Source organism: Ursus maritimus, unplaced genomic scaffold (genome assembly GCF_017311325.1).
Source record: "Ursus maritimus isolate PB19 unplaced genomic scaffold, ASM1731132v1 scaffold_15, whole genome shotgun sequence".
Taxonomy (NCBI): Eukaryota; Metazoa; Chordata; class Mammalia; order Carnivora; family Ursidae; genus Ursus; species Ursus maritimus.
This window is the reverse complement of record NW_024423897.1, coordinates 63,151,350-63,165,840: the sequence shown is the minus strand read 5'-3', so window position 1 is coordinate 63,165,840 and position 14,491 is coordinate 63,151,350. Positions and strand designations below refer to the sequence as shown.

Here is a 14,491-nt window from a genome sequence, read left to right as displayed (position 1 = left end):
TCATATGGAGAGGCAGAAGACCCCGGGCAGCCCACACAGCATCGAGGGAGAACCAAGCACAGGACTGACACTTCCCGCCTTGAAGACTCGTGTAAAAGCACAGTAACCCAGTCAGCGTGGTGCTGGTGAAAGAACAGACGAATAGAGGAGCACGACAGGGCAGAGCGCGCAGAAACAGACCCACAGAAGTGCAGGCACTGAGCTCGGACGAAGGAGCAGAGACCGTCTCTTCAGCAAGGGCTGCCGGAACAGCGGGGCGTGCACGTGCGGAAGTGGATCTGGACGCAGACCTTGCAGCCTTCACAATAACGGACTCAAAACGCATCACAGACCTCCGTGTGAAATGCCAAGCTCTCAGTCTCCTAGAGGACAGAGTAAGAGGAGACCTAGGTGACCCTGGGTTTGGCGGTGACGCTTTAGATGTGTGAGCACGCATGACTGTGAGTTGTGTGAGCAAGCACGAGCATGCGTGGGTGTGAGTTGTGTGACTGAGTTGTGTGACAAGCACGAGAGGGCGTGGGTGTGAGTGTGCGTGGGCAGGGGAAGCACCGCCTCCGGAACCAGCAGCTGGAGGCTCGGCAGCGGCAAAGCAGGTGCTGTGTGTGGCGCACGTGGTCGTGCACCTCAGGCCACCCGCCGGTCGGAGTCAGAGTCGGAGTCGGAGACGCCCGCCTCGGTGGAGAACGGCCTGCGCCTCAGTGGGGGTCAGTGAGAGCTTCTCCAAGGGAGAAGCCCGCCTGCAGCCCAGCAGCCACGTGCCCCTGCGAGATGTGGGTGTCAGACATGGTGCACACCGCAGGCCCCTGGACGCACCACCCATCTCCCCGCCCCGTCCCCCCCGCTGGGGCGGACGCTCCCCAGAAACAGCCTGACATGTGTCCATCCCGGGACAGGAGCTCCATGGGAGGTGACAAGGTCTCCATGGATGCTGTGACCCGCGTGCCTGTGAGGGCACGCACATGCCTCCATCATGGCACCCACGTACATCCTCCGTGGGCCCCGGTGTGGCCCAGCCGTGCAGCTCCAGGTCAGGCTGCCTGCGGAGCACAGACCCTCCCCGGCTTCCTTTGATGAAGGCACAGAGCACATTACAAGGAAGGAGGACCTTATTTCTGGAAAAGCAGACAATTCATCTTAACTTCCCACCGTTAGGCATTGGGGCCTGGCTCTGTGGATTTAGGCTGAAAACAGCTAAATGTGGCCCCATGGGCTGGTGCGGGTGGCCGGGCTGGAGATGATGGCCCCAGCTCCCCGCCAGGGCTGCCTGCCCTCATGGGCCTCTCCCTCTGCAGGCAGCCGCCCCCAGGACAGCTGGCCTCCTTCCCGCTCCTCTCCTGGAAACAGATACGACCACGCCAGAGATCCTGCTGGGCTCCGTGGCGGCCACAGGCCGGGAGTGCTGCTCAGGGTTGCAAGGACAAGGGTGTGCTCAGCAGCACGCCAGCACCTGGCTCGGGAAGGCACTCTGCTCTGCCGCGAGACACAGACTTCTCCGCCATGTTCAGCTCACGGACACTTCAACTAACCTTCAGATCCTGAGAAAGCCAGGACCCTAAGCAGAAAGCCAGCGGGAGGTACCCCAGGGTCAGGTGCCCCTGAGGGCAAGGTGGGGCCTTGGGGGAGGGGGAGGTGCGGAGACACAGCCTCTTCGTCTCCACCCCTTATGCCACTGCAGGATGCCGCTGCGGCGGTGGGGGGTGGGAAGAGGGTCCCAGAGCACTGGGCCTGGGGGTCGGCTTTCCCCACCCCGAACTGGAGGTCAGGGGTTGGAGTGGCTTCTCTGGTCTGGGGAGGAGAGCCCGTCCTTGTCCCCGGGCAGCTAGCCACGCGTGCCCATCCCACCTCTGCCAGTGCCTCCCATGGGGGGCACCTCAGGTGAGCCAGAGCGGGTGTCGGGCCACAACATGCTCCTCTCAGGCTTTGGGGACCCGAAATACAGGGTGCAGGGCACGGCTCATGCTGGCCCGGGGCTGAGGGCACCTCAGCCATCGGAATGTTCTCGGCATTATTGAGTTAATGAGTAAAGGGTTTTGACAACAGAGGCTGTAATCTCAACACCCGGGGCCTTCCCAGAAACTTAAACCTTCTCCAGTTATCCTCCGCAAGGTAAGCTCTAGGGGGGAAGGTGCCTGGGGAAGGGCTGAGCTTGACCGGCCACACACCAGCAGAGGGTGACAGTGCCCTGGCCCACACCCGCACCCCTGGGCCCTGCTCTCTTCGCTCACCGTGTTTTTTAAATGGTAGTCGGATGACCCCCACCCCAATCCTAGCAGCCCTGGGCTGGAGACGACCAGAAACACCAGCCGCGGGGCAGGAAGCAGCAAGGAATCAAGGAAGAAAAGGTAAACTAGAGGCCAGGTCTGAGGCACTCCAGTGCAGGGCCAACAGCCCAGTCACAGGGTGGTCCTCCCAGGCTTGGCCAAGTGCACGAGATGCCCCCTCCAGCTGAGGACTCAGTGGGTAAAAGCCAGCACCCACCAGGACGAGGCCACAGAATCATTCCACCCCAAGGACAGCTGAGGACCAGAAGGCTGCAGGAGCCAGCGTGAGGGGGCAAGGCTGCTGAGTCCCACTCTCACTGGGCACGGAGGGACACGGGTCCCCAGAGCGGGGGGGTGTCCTGGCTCCTCACTCTCCTCCTTTGATACAGGCAGCTGTACGTGCAGGAGTGTCTGGGCATCGCGGTTTCTGCACAACCATCGTTAGCAGACCTGTTACTATGACCGGGTACCACGCAGGGTCATCCCCACGTCCCCGGGACGGCCACCGGACGCCTCTGAAGCAAACTACATGCACTTGTGCACCTGCTTATGTCCACCCTTGCGGCCACAGCCACGGGAGATGTGGGTGCAGGCCACTTCCCTGCTGCGGGGCCAGGGCATTGGAGGGGAGAGCTGCTAGCCCACAGCAAGGCCGCCACACATCCCCCAGATGCGGCACCAGACCCGGCAGGAGCCCCAGCGCGGGAGGCCCTGAAGTCGCATGTGGACGTGTGACGTGGCCAACCTCCAGAAGCGTGACTGGGCAGTGGCTGCTCAGGGATGGCCTCCTTCCTGCTCCCTGCCCCCGACATCCTCGAGCGTGGTTCCTGGCACCAGCCTCGCCCCCAGAAGCTCTGACTCCTGGAGTTGGCTGAGCTTGACCGAGCGCCACGGGTCTCACCAGGCTCCTCAGCTGCCCGAGAGAGACTGAGGCCGGAGACTCGCCCGCTCCAGGCTACACAGGGGCCGGTCCCCATCTGGATCCCCAGCTAAGGGGCAGGACGAAGGCTCTGCTGCTGCAGGACGTGGGGAGGGCAGCAGCTCCGCGCACATGCCGGTCACACTTGCTCGGTTGTTCACTTACACTTTCTGGGAACCTGGCCTCTGGGTGCGCCTCTGTGCAGTAGCAGAGGGGGCGGGGGCCGCCTGGCCCTGGTGTTCAGCACACACTTGGGGCCTGCTCTGGGGGCCTGCCTGGGGGCCGGCTGGCTTCTCGAGCCGGAAAGGCCTCTGCGACCCCACGACACAGCTCTCGGTGGGCCACCTCCAACGGGATGGTCAGGAGGTGGCTTCAGCTCCCTCCCTCACCCCCAGGCTCTTCCTCAGCCCACTCCCCTGGGAGCCCAGCTGCTCCTCCTGGGGTTGGGCAGGGAGCCCCCCCTTGAGACACTGTGTCCAGGGCTTGACAGCCAGTGTGGACACACTCCCTTGGATCTGTGTGTGTTTGGGGGGGGTGACGATAACTTGATCATTCGCCCCATGTCCCCTGAGCACCTGCCTGTCTGTCCCCCTGAGCCTCCATAGGGAGTGCTGGTGCTACGGAGGCTCACAGGGGTACCTCAGGACCCCAGGAGGCAACAGGCCTGGAGCCCATAGCCACGTGGGGAACGGACTGCAGATCTTCAGCCACAGGCTGCAACACCCTCACACCTCCGAGGAGCCCACACACAAGGCCGCGCATGAACGCGCACCTGCATGTGGACACGAGGCACTAGGCGCACGTGGGGTCCTCCTCCTGTGGCACTGCCCCGTTTGGGTCCACGTCTAGCTAGCAGGCTGAGGGTGACCTGCCCCGAGCACCGAGCACGTGAGGGCTACGATCTAAGGGGGACCCAGGTCCACTGCACCCAACAGCCAGGGCCTGTTGAATCTGAGAAGAAACAGATCCCTAGGGGCTGGTGGCCTGGTGGCCTTCTGCCCTGTTGCTCCACGGCTGTCAGAAACAACCATTTTCAACTTTTCATTCTGCCTTTGCAAGAAGAAACCCTTCCCCAGCTGAGAACTCACAAGCAGTTGGACTTTAGCATGATAGCTCGGCAGGTGGTGAATTCACTGAGGCTTCCTGATTCACCCAGGAAAGGGAGAAACAGGACCCAGCCCTCCCCCACGCAGCCCTGCACCCTTCCTCCATGAGCACTGGGCTCTCCCTGCCCCCAGGGGCTGGAGGTCCTGGCGGGGGAGGGGGGGGCTCGCAGGATGCCTCCCAGAGCTGACACGTCTGTGCCAGAAGCAGTGTTCCACTGGGTGAGGGGAGCCTGGGAAGGGACTTGCCTCAACCCCCCCACCTGAAAAGTCCACACCTGCCGGCAGGCCCCCAGCTTCCATCATTGGCCCTAGCCGCCTGCCATTCCAGCCTGGTGGCCCTGACCCCCACTGGGGCCCCCTGAGCTGGTGCCTCCACTTGGACCACCTCCCCCCCAGCCCCTCTCACTCTGGCTGGCCGCCTCCCTTCCTGTGTGGCTCATCTCAACTGTGCCCCAGATGGGAAGTCTACACCCCGGCTACAGTCTGACTCCTGAGCCTGGACTCTGACCCCCTGTGTCCAGCAAACCATGGGGCTCTTAATTCCTCCTAGAACTGATGAATGAACACTTGGGTTGTAGATGTGGACTTGAGACACTAGCCAGCTCCAAGGAAGGCCAGTGTGAGGCCGAGGTCCAGGCCAGACCCCTGACCTGACTGGGGCATTGCATGACCTCGAGAGTGGCCAGCACAATCACCCATCGTCAGCCGAGTGGGTGGCGTGTGTCGGGCAGGCAGGGCTGGCAGAGCAGGGGCTCCAGGCGGAGGGGGTGCCACGTGCACTCAGCCTCTCGGCCCATACCTGCCTACCAGTCCTGCGCCCTCTGGGACGCTGGAGGCACAGGGGCTAAACCATATGGCCTGGCGAGGCCCTTCAGTGCTCAGATGTTTTGTCTCATGGACACTCAGAGGGGAGGCCTTCAGTCTTTGAGGTGACCTTAACCTCTGGTCAGACCCTAGAGCACATATGCACTGGTCTCTGGCTTGTTTGTTCTGAACACGTTTGAGGAAGAACTTTATACCATGAGAGGGATTGTGCCAGCATCCCAATGCCCCTGAGGAAGGCTCAGCTCACAGGGTGACAGGTCTGAGCTGCCCTCATTCTCCCTGGAGTCTTGTCTCTCTCAGGGAAGCCACGCACACATCCCCCCAGAAGCCTCCATGGCCCCTCTTCCCTGTGACGCATGGGACTGGTTGCCTTGAGGACCCCTCTGACCTCCCCTCCCCTCCACTGGCAGATTCCCCCCAGCTGCTCCTCAGACACACCCACACACGCCCACCTCAGGGCCTTTGCTCTGGCTGCTCCACTCCTACACTTTCCCCTCACCCACAGGGCTCATCCCCTCCGTCCCTCAGTTGTTTTCACTACAGTACATAACGCCAAGTATCCCGTGGCATGATCTCTCTGTCTGCCCCCCAGGCACCTGCACTTGTCCCATGGCACCTGTGTTCTGTGGCACTGTACTTGTCCCATGGCGCCTGCATCCCGTGGCACCTGCACTTGTCCCGTGGCGCCTGCATCCCGTGGCTCCTGCACTTGTCCTGTGGCACCTGCAACCCGTGGCACCTGCACCCCATGGCACCTGCACTTGTCCCGTGGCGCCTGCATCCCGTGGCTCCTGCACTTGTCCCGTGGCACCTGCGTTCTGTGGCACTGTACTTGTCCCATGGCGCCTGTGTCCCGTGGCTCCTGCACTTGTCCCGTGGCACCTGCGTTCTGTGGCACTGTACTTGTCCTGTGGAGCCTGCATCCCGTGGCACCTGCATTTGTCCTGTGGCACCTGCATCCCGCGGCCCAGAGCACCATTCAGGGCTGGGTGGCACTGACGTTTGTGAAGTGAGCACTGAACTGGAGAGCACTCCCCCGGCAGCCAGAGAGGCAGCTGCTAAAAATCTGGAGCTGGGAAACTGCATTAATCAAGTAAATCAGCCTGGTCGTGCCGCCAGCAGTGGGCCCTGTGCCGATGGTATCGACCCGCTTGGAACCCAAGTCGCAGGCTCGGCACAGGCGTGTGTGGGCCGGCAGCCATGGGGTGGGCGCCCATGTCCCTGGAGCCTGTGAGCTGTGACCCGGTGGACTTGTGGTGTCCTGTTCCAAGAGGCACAACTGGGGCTGACTCGGCCGCAGATTCCAGCTGGTGGCAGAGCGTGCTTTAGACCAGACCTGGCGGGGGTGAGCGCAGCTTCTCCCGGGGACCTGGCCCGCCCAGGTGAGCGCCGCGTGGGGTGAGGTGCTCCGCACCCTTAGCCCCGACGCACCCTAGGTGCTCTGGGCCGATGCCGGTCTTGCTCGTCGCCGGTCTTGCTCGTCCCCGGTCCGCCCCCCACTGAGGGTGTTGTCTGCGGGCGCGGCGCTCCCAGGAGGCTGTGTGGCAGCTCGGGGAAAGAATTCAGGTAAGGAGTCTCTTCGCGGGCCCAGAGCCTGCAGGGTCTGGATGAAGCTTACAGACGGAGGAGCTGGCCTTCAGGGCTGTGCTCAGTCTCCCACCCACCCATCCATGCAGAGCAGCGAGAGCAGTGCTGGGCAGGCCGGGTGCCAGGCATGGAGGGCACGGCACGCACCAGACACAGGCCCTGCCTTCACTGTGCTGACCTAGTTGAAGCCATGGACTCGGGTCCTCAGGAGCGGGGGTGGGCTTGCAGGACAGGTAGTCTAGGGAAGCCACACAGGGCGGGGCCGCAGCCAGCGCGGGTGGGAGCCCACCATGCACCCACGGGGCTGTCCTGCTCCCCTGTCCCAAAGGCTCTTGGGCCTCTGTTGCCCCACCAGCCCCTCTGCCACCTCCCCTCACTAATGCTATACGTGCCCCCAGCCCAGAGGCCCTTGGAGCTCACCCCCACCCCCAGTCCCACAGGCTCTGCAGGCAGGGCCACTGCGGCACCTGGGCTCACTCAGCACCCCTTCTCCCCTGGCCTGAGCAGAGAGAGGAGACAGAAGACAAAGGTATGAAGGAGAGATAGGGAAGGGGGTGGGGGATAATAAGTAAGGTCAGGAAGGAGGGCTGGGAGGCAGGAGAGGAGCGAAGGTGCAGGCACAGGGTGGGGGCAGAGACCCACCCAGTGAAGCACCCAAACTGCCTCAAAGGTCTCGTTGGTGCAGAGAACAGGGACCCCAGCTGCGCCCCCACGGCCCAAGCAGGAAACCACCCAGTCCGGGCTCCGGAGTGCAGACAGGTTGGGTAAGCGGGCTCAGCTCGAGCCAATCACCCAAGACCTGGAGCCTCAGACCCAGTGCCTGGCAGCGGCCAGCTGCTGGCCTTGGAGCAGGGGGCCCTGTGCTCCTGGGAAGAGGCCCGTCCCAGTACCCAGCCAGGCAGAGGCCAAGGAGCCCTTCTCCGAGGGAAGCCGCGAGCATGTGCCGAGGGAGGGCAGGTGGCAGACTGTGGAGGAGAGACCTTGGTCAGTCCCGTCCCTCGTTCGCTGAGTTCCACCCCCTCAGCTGCACAGGTCCAGGTAAAACTTGCTGCCGGATGGGCTTCAGACGGGGGAGATGCATGGCCGGGAACCCTAACTTCAGACACACCTGAGCTTCAGACCCCGGCTCAGGGGCCTGGCAGGTGCGGCAGGAAAACTTTCCTCCAACCCAGAGGGACACAGAGGAACCTGCAGCCCCTTCCTCGCAGGGCAAGACCTGGGCGCGGGGGGAAGGGGCATCCTGACACGTCTGCCGAGAAATAACGTGTGGGGCTGAACGCAGGACAGGTCAGGTGGGCACACAGACAGGTCTCAGGCGACGGCGGTCACAGAGCACTGTGTGTTCCCCCGAGAGGCTGACCTGGGTCCAGACCCCGCACTGGGGCTGGGAGCCTTGGGAATAACACCAAGACTCTGCACTTACAGGAAGTTGGCCCAGGCGAAGCCTCCCCGGGGAGTCCCTTCCATGAGCCGGCAGGACTGGAGGCTATCAGCACTTCCCAACCTTTGCCCCTCTTTCCTTGGGATATTTCAGTGTGATACCTTAGCTCCAAATGCCTGTGGATTGTTTTACAGCCTGTGGCTGCGTCCCCCACGGGCCTTCCCGAAAAGTGAGACTTTACACCTTCCGCACGGTAGAGGCTCTTGGAGGGGCCCTTGGTTCTAGGTTTGGATGATGGGTCTCAATTCCACGCCCGCTGACTGCATCTGTGCTGCTGGGGCTGGGGTCCACTAGGGCCCACTGACTCTTCTACCCCTGGGAGGATGGGGCCTGCTGGGGACTCCTGCTGCTCACGCTGTCCTTCTAGATCATCTTTTTCTAGATCCCCTCACGTATTCCTTTGAGGGGAGTAAGTGAAATTCAGTGGAAGCAGGCAGGAGAGCAGGATGGAGAGTGCCCAGGAACCCACAGGAAAGAGCAGGACAAGGGTGAGACCCAGCATCAGGGGCTCCTGGTCCTAGGACCAGAGCACACGAAGTCCAAACCAGAAGCTTCTGGTTTTAACCCCAGGACGTAAATACCACCCCATGGCTTTCCCCGCAGCCTGGGAACGCGCCTGGGGCAGATGCCCAGCCCTCATGACTGTACCTCAGAGAAATACACAGATTAGATGGGGGTGTGGGCACCCTGATTAATACAATGGAGAGCGTGGGTGGAGTGCCCAGAGATGTCCCAGACCGTTGGTCCACAAGCCCCCCATCAAGGGCAAAATCACAATGATGGGAAGGGGCTTTGGAAGCAACAAGAACTGGGGCCCAGGAACCTAGGGCCCCGAGGCTCGAGACACTGGATTGATAAGCCGCCTGCATGTCAAAGGTACAATCCGGGCTGCACTTGCCTGGAGCACAACTGGGGAGAGGCACTTCCTGCGGAGGCACAGGGCTGCTCAGAGGTTCCAGACGCTGCACACCTGGCCCTGGTGCCCCCACCCCCAGAAGCTCTTCCCCCAAGACCAGGGGTGACAAGGGCTTGCAAAGCCCCAAGGGTGCCAGGGGAGGAGCTCGAGGCTCTCAGAGGACATGGGCACCAGGAGAGACCACCTCGCCACCACCCCTGAGCCTCCAGCCTTCCAAGCCAGAAGGGCCCATCAGCCACTGGGGTCCTCCTGGGGGGTTTCCGCCTGGTTTGAGTATATGGGGTGTGAGCCTGGACTGCCCCCATTCCCAAGAGAGACCATGGTGGAGAAGCAGAGACTTTCGGGCTCAGAGAGTGAAGCCACCCCTTCCCAGCTGGCCTAAGACAGGGGCGCCCTCACCTCCAGCCCGTCAGCACTGTGAGCTCTGCTTCCAGGGCATGTCCCCAGACTGGTGACTTACTGGCCCACCCACACCGACACTGCCCCTCACCCTGACCTCTGCCGCTGCAGCCCATTCTGTCCAGGGCTCTCCCTATGGTTCAGGCTTCCTCCCTGGCAGGGTCTCAACCCCCTCACCACTCCCACCCTCTCAGGAGACTCCTCTCTGATCTGAGCCAGTGCTCACCTCTCCGGATCCACTGGGGTGTCAGCTGGACACCTGAGCCATGTCTGTCCCCTGAAATCCCCTACCTAATGCCTGGGAATAAAGGGACACAATCAACCTAGAACTACCCCCTCCCCTAGAATCCCCTCTGGTGCCCCCCCCCCCATCCATTCTCTGCCCTAAGACCAAGGCAATAGTCTAAGAGCCCAGGTCTGTTCAAGTCCCTCCCCTTCGTGCCACCCTGGGTAGAGATCAAAGTCCTCCAGGGTCTGTGGTTCTGCTGGTTGGCCTCCTCTGGCCTCCAACATTCTAACCTCCCTCTTCCCCCAGAAGCACTGTCCTGGTAATCCTGCCACCCCCAGAGCTCTGTCTCCAGAAGCTGCCTGGATCTCTACCCCTGGGGAGCTCTGCCTGGATCCCTACCCCCAGCAGGGCCCTCTACCCAGTGCTCCACAGCCTCATGACTTCTGCATGGCCAATGGGGGCCACTGAGCCTGGTGCTGGCCCAGCCTTTGGTCCCCAAGGAAGGTCTGAGGAGAGAGAACACAATTAAGGGGAGAAAGCCCAGCCTGGCCCAAGGCCCAAAGGGACCGTGGTGTGGGCAGCTGCAGGCCCAGGAGCCCCCAGGAGTCCAGAGGAGGAAACGATACCCCCACTCAGGGGCAGATACTATCCCACTGCAGGAGCGCCCTCGACCCCTTGGGCCCAGCAGGCCCCACCTGTGGGCGAGCTCCCTGACCTTCTGAATTTCCTAAAGATACAGTAACAGGCAGGGGGCCCCTGGGGGCCCAGATGTTTACCATAAGTCCTTTGCTGAGCCCCAGACATGGGGTCTTAGAGGTTGGGGTCCATGGGTTCAGCNNNTTTCTCACCTTCGCAAAGGTGCTGCTTCCAGTGAACCCAGACTCCCGGGCCAACTCGCTGGTGGCCATGACCCTGTCCTCTGGCCTTTCTCTGTCCCAAGCTGCTTGAGGTGAGAAGCCGCCTCAACACATTTGTGGGAGTTATTGCTTCGTCCCAGGGTCCCCGGCAGGTTACACGTGGCTGGAAGAGATTGGACAGCGCAAGGTGGGCCGTGGACCAAAACGAACACTTGAAGCTGCCGGTAAGACATCTGGCAGGTGCGTGGAAATGGATAGAGACCTGCTTTTCTTCTGTTCCTGCGCCTTGAGAACGAAACAGCCTGACCATTTTCAAAGACGAAAGCAGCCAGAGAGGTTCAGGAGCATGAACCCTGGACCATGGGGTCAAGAAGGAAGCACACCAGGATGCAAACCTTCCCCCCATTATGCACAGACCGGACACACCACCACGTGGCCTCCAGGCCCCACCCAGATGCAGGGGAGGGTGTGGGGGAGTGCTCTGTGGGGGTTTGCGAGAAGGGGCGCTAGGGTCGGCTGTACAGGGAGGGTCTGGGAGCCAGTTCTGTGGGGCAGGAAGGGAGGAGGAACCACATGGCAGGGGGTTTCCTCCCTCCAGGCGGGGAGGTGGGCTAGGCAGTGGGGAACCCCCAGGGCGTAACCCCTGCCCAGGTTAGATCTCCGCTTGTCAGTGTGGAGAACAATGGATCCCGGGGGGTGGGGAGGGGCTGGGGCTCCAGCGCACTGGGTCTGTCAGGAGTGCGGGTACACCACTGAGGTGGGGCGAGGGCTCTGTTGTAACTCTTGGTTTGTGGGGCTGAACAGGAGCAGGGGGGTCTGGCTTGTCTGCTAAGGTTTGGTTTTGATTTTGAGTTCTGGAAGGCTGAGAGACGGCAGGGGGTGGGGGTCCCAAGGTGGATGGAGGAGAGACAGCTGAGGGGCAGTGGGGAAAGGGCCAGAGTGGAAGGGGGTGCGGGGCTGCAAAGGAAAGGGCAGAAGTGGGTGTCCCCTGAGGCCCACACTGAGCCACCAGGAGAGCCTAGGGGACCCGGGCAGGGTGAGCACGGCCAATTCCAGGGTATGGGAGTAAGGTGGTGAGCCTGAGGGAGGGACAGGGGAGGGTGAGGCTGGGAGTGGGGCTGGGCATGGAGAGATTCCTGGCTTACTTTTTCAGGCGGGGAGACTGAGTCTCTGAGGTGCTGCCTGCTCACACGTGAGACCACAATGCCACCACAGCGGGGACCTTCAAATACATGACAGGGCAGGGCTTGGCCCAGAGCAGGAGGGCTCCGTAGGTGGAGCTGGGTCAGCCCCACGGGTCTTCCCTTAGGGTCCTTTTCATGTTGTCCTGAGAACCCCCAAAGTCTCCACCGAGGCTCGACTCTTGCAATCCCAGATGACAGCAACGGAATGAGGATATGGTGCTCATACAGCCAGCCTTTTTAAATGAGTGTGGGTAAGAAAACGGGTTCTGGGCTTGCCCTGACCAGGACACAGAGCTGGCTGGAGCACGTGGCCACCCCACCCTGGAGAAGGTGCCCTCAGGACAAGTCTGAGGAGCTGGAGACTTGCAGGGACGTGGCTCCTTCCTAGGTGAATAACAGACTCTGGGGCCAGGCAAATACTCGGTCAGGGCGCCAGCCTCCCGCAGTCTCGCCGCTCAGGGCCTACTGGCCAGAGGGAGCGCTGGCGGCTGTCACTGGAATTTCAGATGCCAGGCTCCATGTCTGGATGCCGGGGCGGGACTAGGAGAGGCCCCAGCTTACAAAGAAAGCACGCATTTGCTTTACAAAGCAAGGGTGCTCCGTGTCGCAGGTGTGGACCCCCGGAGTGTCACAGGTTCACCCTGCACATATCATCCTTATGGTGGTTTCCAGGAGAGAGAAGGTGGCAGAGGACAAGAGCCCAGCCCCCTGGCCCAGAAACAGGTCAGTTCCAGAAACGGGTCACTCGTGTGAAGGTTGGGACAGGGCTCTCAGAGCCCCAGGTTGGGGCCGGACCTGTCCAGTAGATGACCGGTAGCAAGTGGCCGGTGTCAGCCATTCCCCCACGAAAGACGTGTTCAGAAGGTACACAACATGAGACCTCACGTGGGCGCTGGAGTCTTACTCCCAGTACCGCAGAACCCCGGAAAGCCCAGGGCGGGCCCGGTGCGGGCCCGACTGAGCACGACACCAGGCAGCCAGCGCCAGGGACAAAGAGAGCCACCTGAGGAAACCGAAGGAGGCAGAGGGATGGCGAGTGCCTTCAAGAACCAGAAAGCAGAAACGAGAGGGACCTGTACGGAGGCAGGACACAGACAGGACGTAGAGCAGGCAGTGCTGACGAGACACGAGCTAACCGAACACCACAGCGGTCCAGGCACCCCAAACCCCAAATTCCCTAGCAGGTTCTCCCCAGAACCTGACCCTCCTGTCCTGNNNGTCAGAGCCTGATGCCGCAGGAGGGGCGCTCGCCTCTTTGCGGTGTCCCTCCCCATTCCCAAATCCTGCCTCCTGCCCTTCCCTGGGGAGGGTGTCCTTGGACCCCCTCCATCACCCTGCCCCCAGGCTCCACCTGGTAAGTCACACAGGCCACTACGTCCAGGAAGACCCTCCCTGGTGGACCCACATGTTGGAACTCTGGTTCTCATAAGCTCTTAAGAAAGCTGACCTTCCCATCACCTTGCCCGCGAGTTGCCGGCGCTTCCCACTTGCTGGCTCACTGGAGCAAGTTAAGAGAAATCTGACAGACCAGGATTTTTAAAAGAGAAACACTGTCAATGGAAAACTTGCTCCTATAAGGAGGATTTTACTGGGTTTAATCTTGAGTGGCACGGTGTTTCTTTCTGCTCTGGGAGCCAAATATCACCGCAGCGCTTGATGGCGAGGACCTGCTCTGTCTCCCTGCGTGAAACAGCCCCGACAAGCCCGCAGTCAGGAAAGCTGGCTGAGGGCGCCCCAGGGCAGGCGCAGCGCGAGGTCTACGGGCCTGGATGCGGCAGAAGGGAGCGCCGGACACGAAACCCAGGAGCCTGGCGCGCGTGGGGCTCCGGAGGCTGCTCCCGCCTGGCCGGTATCACGTCACCCTCGGCGACCGGCACAGCCGCTCCGGGCCCGGCCAGGCTCGCAGTGCGCGCCTCGCCCTGCCTGACCCGAAGGCCTGACTCCCTGGGGCTGGCAGCGGCGCCCCACGGCCGGACGACGGGGCAGCTAATGCCGGACAGGGAAGACCGCGGACCCGGCAGAGACCCGAAGGAGGGCGAACGCGGGCGCACCGCTTTGTACTCGGCGGCGCAGGCGGGGTCGCGCAGACCCCGGGGCGGGGGGCAAGTGGGAGGGGAAGTCGCAGCGGGGCCATGACCTCGAGACCCATAGAGCCCCGGGCCTCTTACCGATCTTGGCCAAGCTGGCCACGAGGATCCACAGCGCGATGATGTACGGGTCCTGGACATGGTGCCATTTGAAGGTGACCACCTGGAAACCCTGGCTGTCTTCGTGCGCGCTGCCGGGCTCCTGCTCGACGCCCCGCACCCGCGGCAGCACGCCAAGCGCCAGCAGCGCCAGCAGCAGCCCCCAACTGGAGCCCGGGGCCCCGCGCCCCAACATCGCCGCCACCGCTCAGCACCCTGTTCAGACGCTCATGGCGTGTGGGTCCTGCTGCGCTCGGCGGGACGCGCTGCGCCCGGAGCCGTTGGACGTGCGGGACCCTCGGGACTCGCGCCGGGTGGCGTGGAGCAGAGCGCACTCCGGGCGCGGGCGGCTGTCCCGGTCCCCGCCCGCCCCGGTGGCCTTTAATCCTGCAGCCCCGGGGCGGGGCCTTCCCGCCCCCGCTGCGCGCACGCGAGCGCGGACACCGTCGCACGCTCTCGGCACGCCCGCCCAGCCTGCACACGCCCACCCTGGGCCGACCGGTCGCCCTGACCTCATCTCCTCAGGTCCGCGCTCGGTCCCCTCCATCCCCCTCCCCTACCGGCCCGCGCGTGTGCTGGAG

The 14,491-nt window shown here is 62.6% G+C and overlaps 1 protein-coding gene across 1 annotated transcript in view; it reads right to left on the bottom strand.

Annotated features, from left to right (window-relative positions):
• The window catches only part of SLC9A3 (solute carrier family 9 member A3), a 45,594-nt gene extending 31,488 nt beyond the window's left edge, over positions 1 to 14,106 (bottom strand). Inside the window, 1 exon segment of the mRNA XM_040630592.1 lies at positions 13,893 to 14,106. Within this exon segment, the coding sequence (XP_040486526.1) occupies positions 13,893 to 14,106 (214 nt within the window).
• Positions 14,107 to 14,491: the final 385 nt, after the last annotated feature.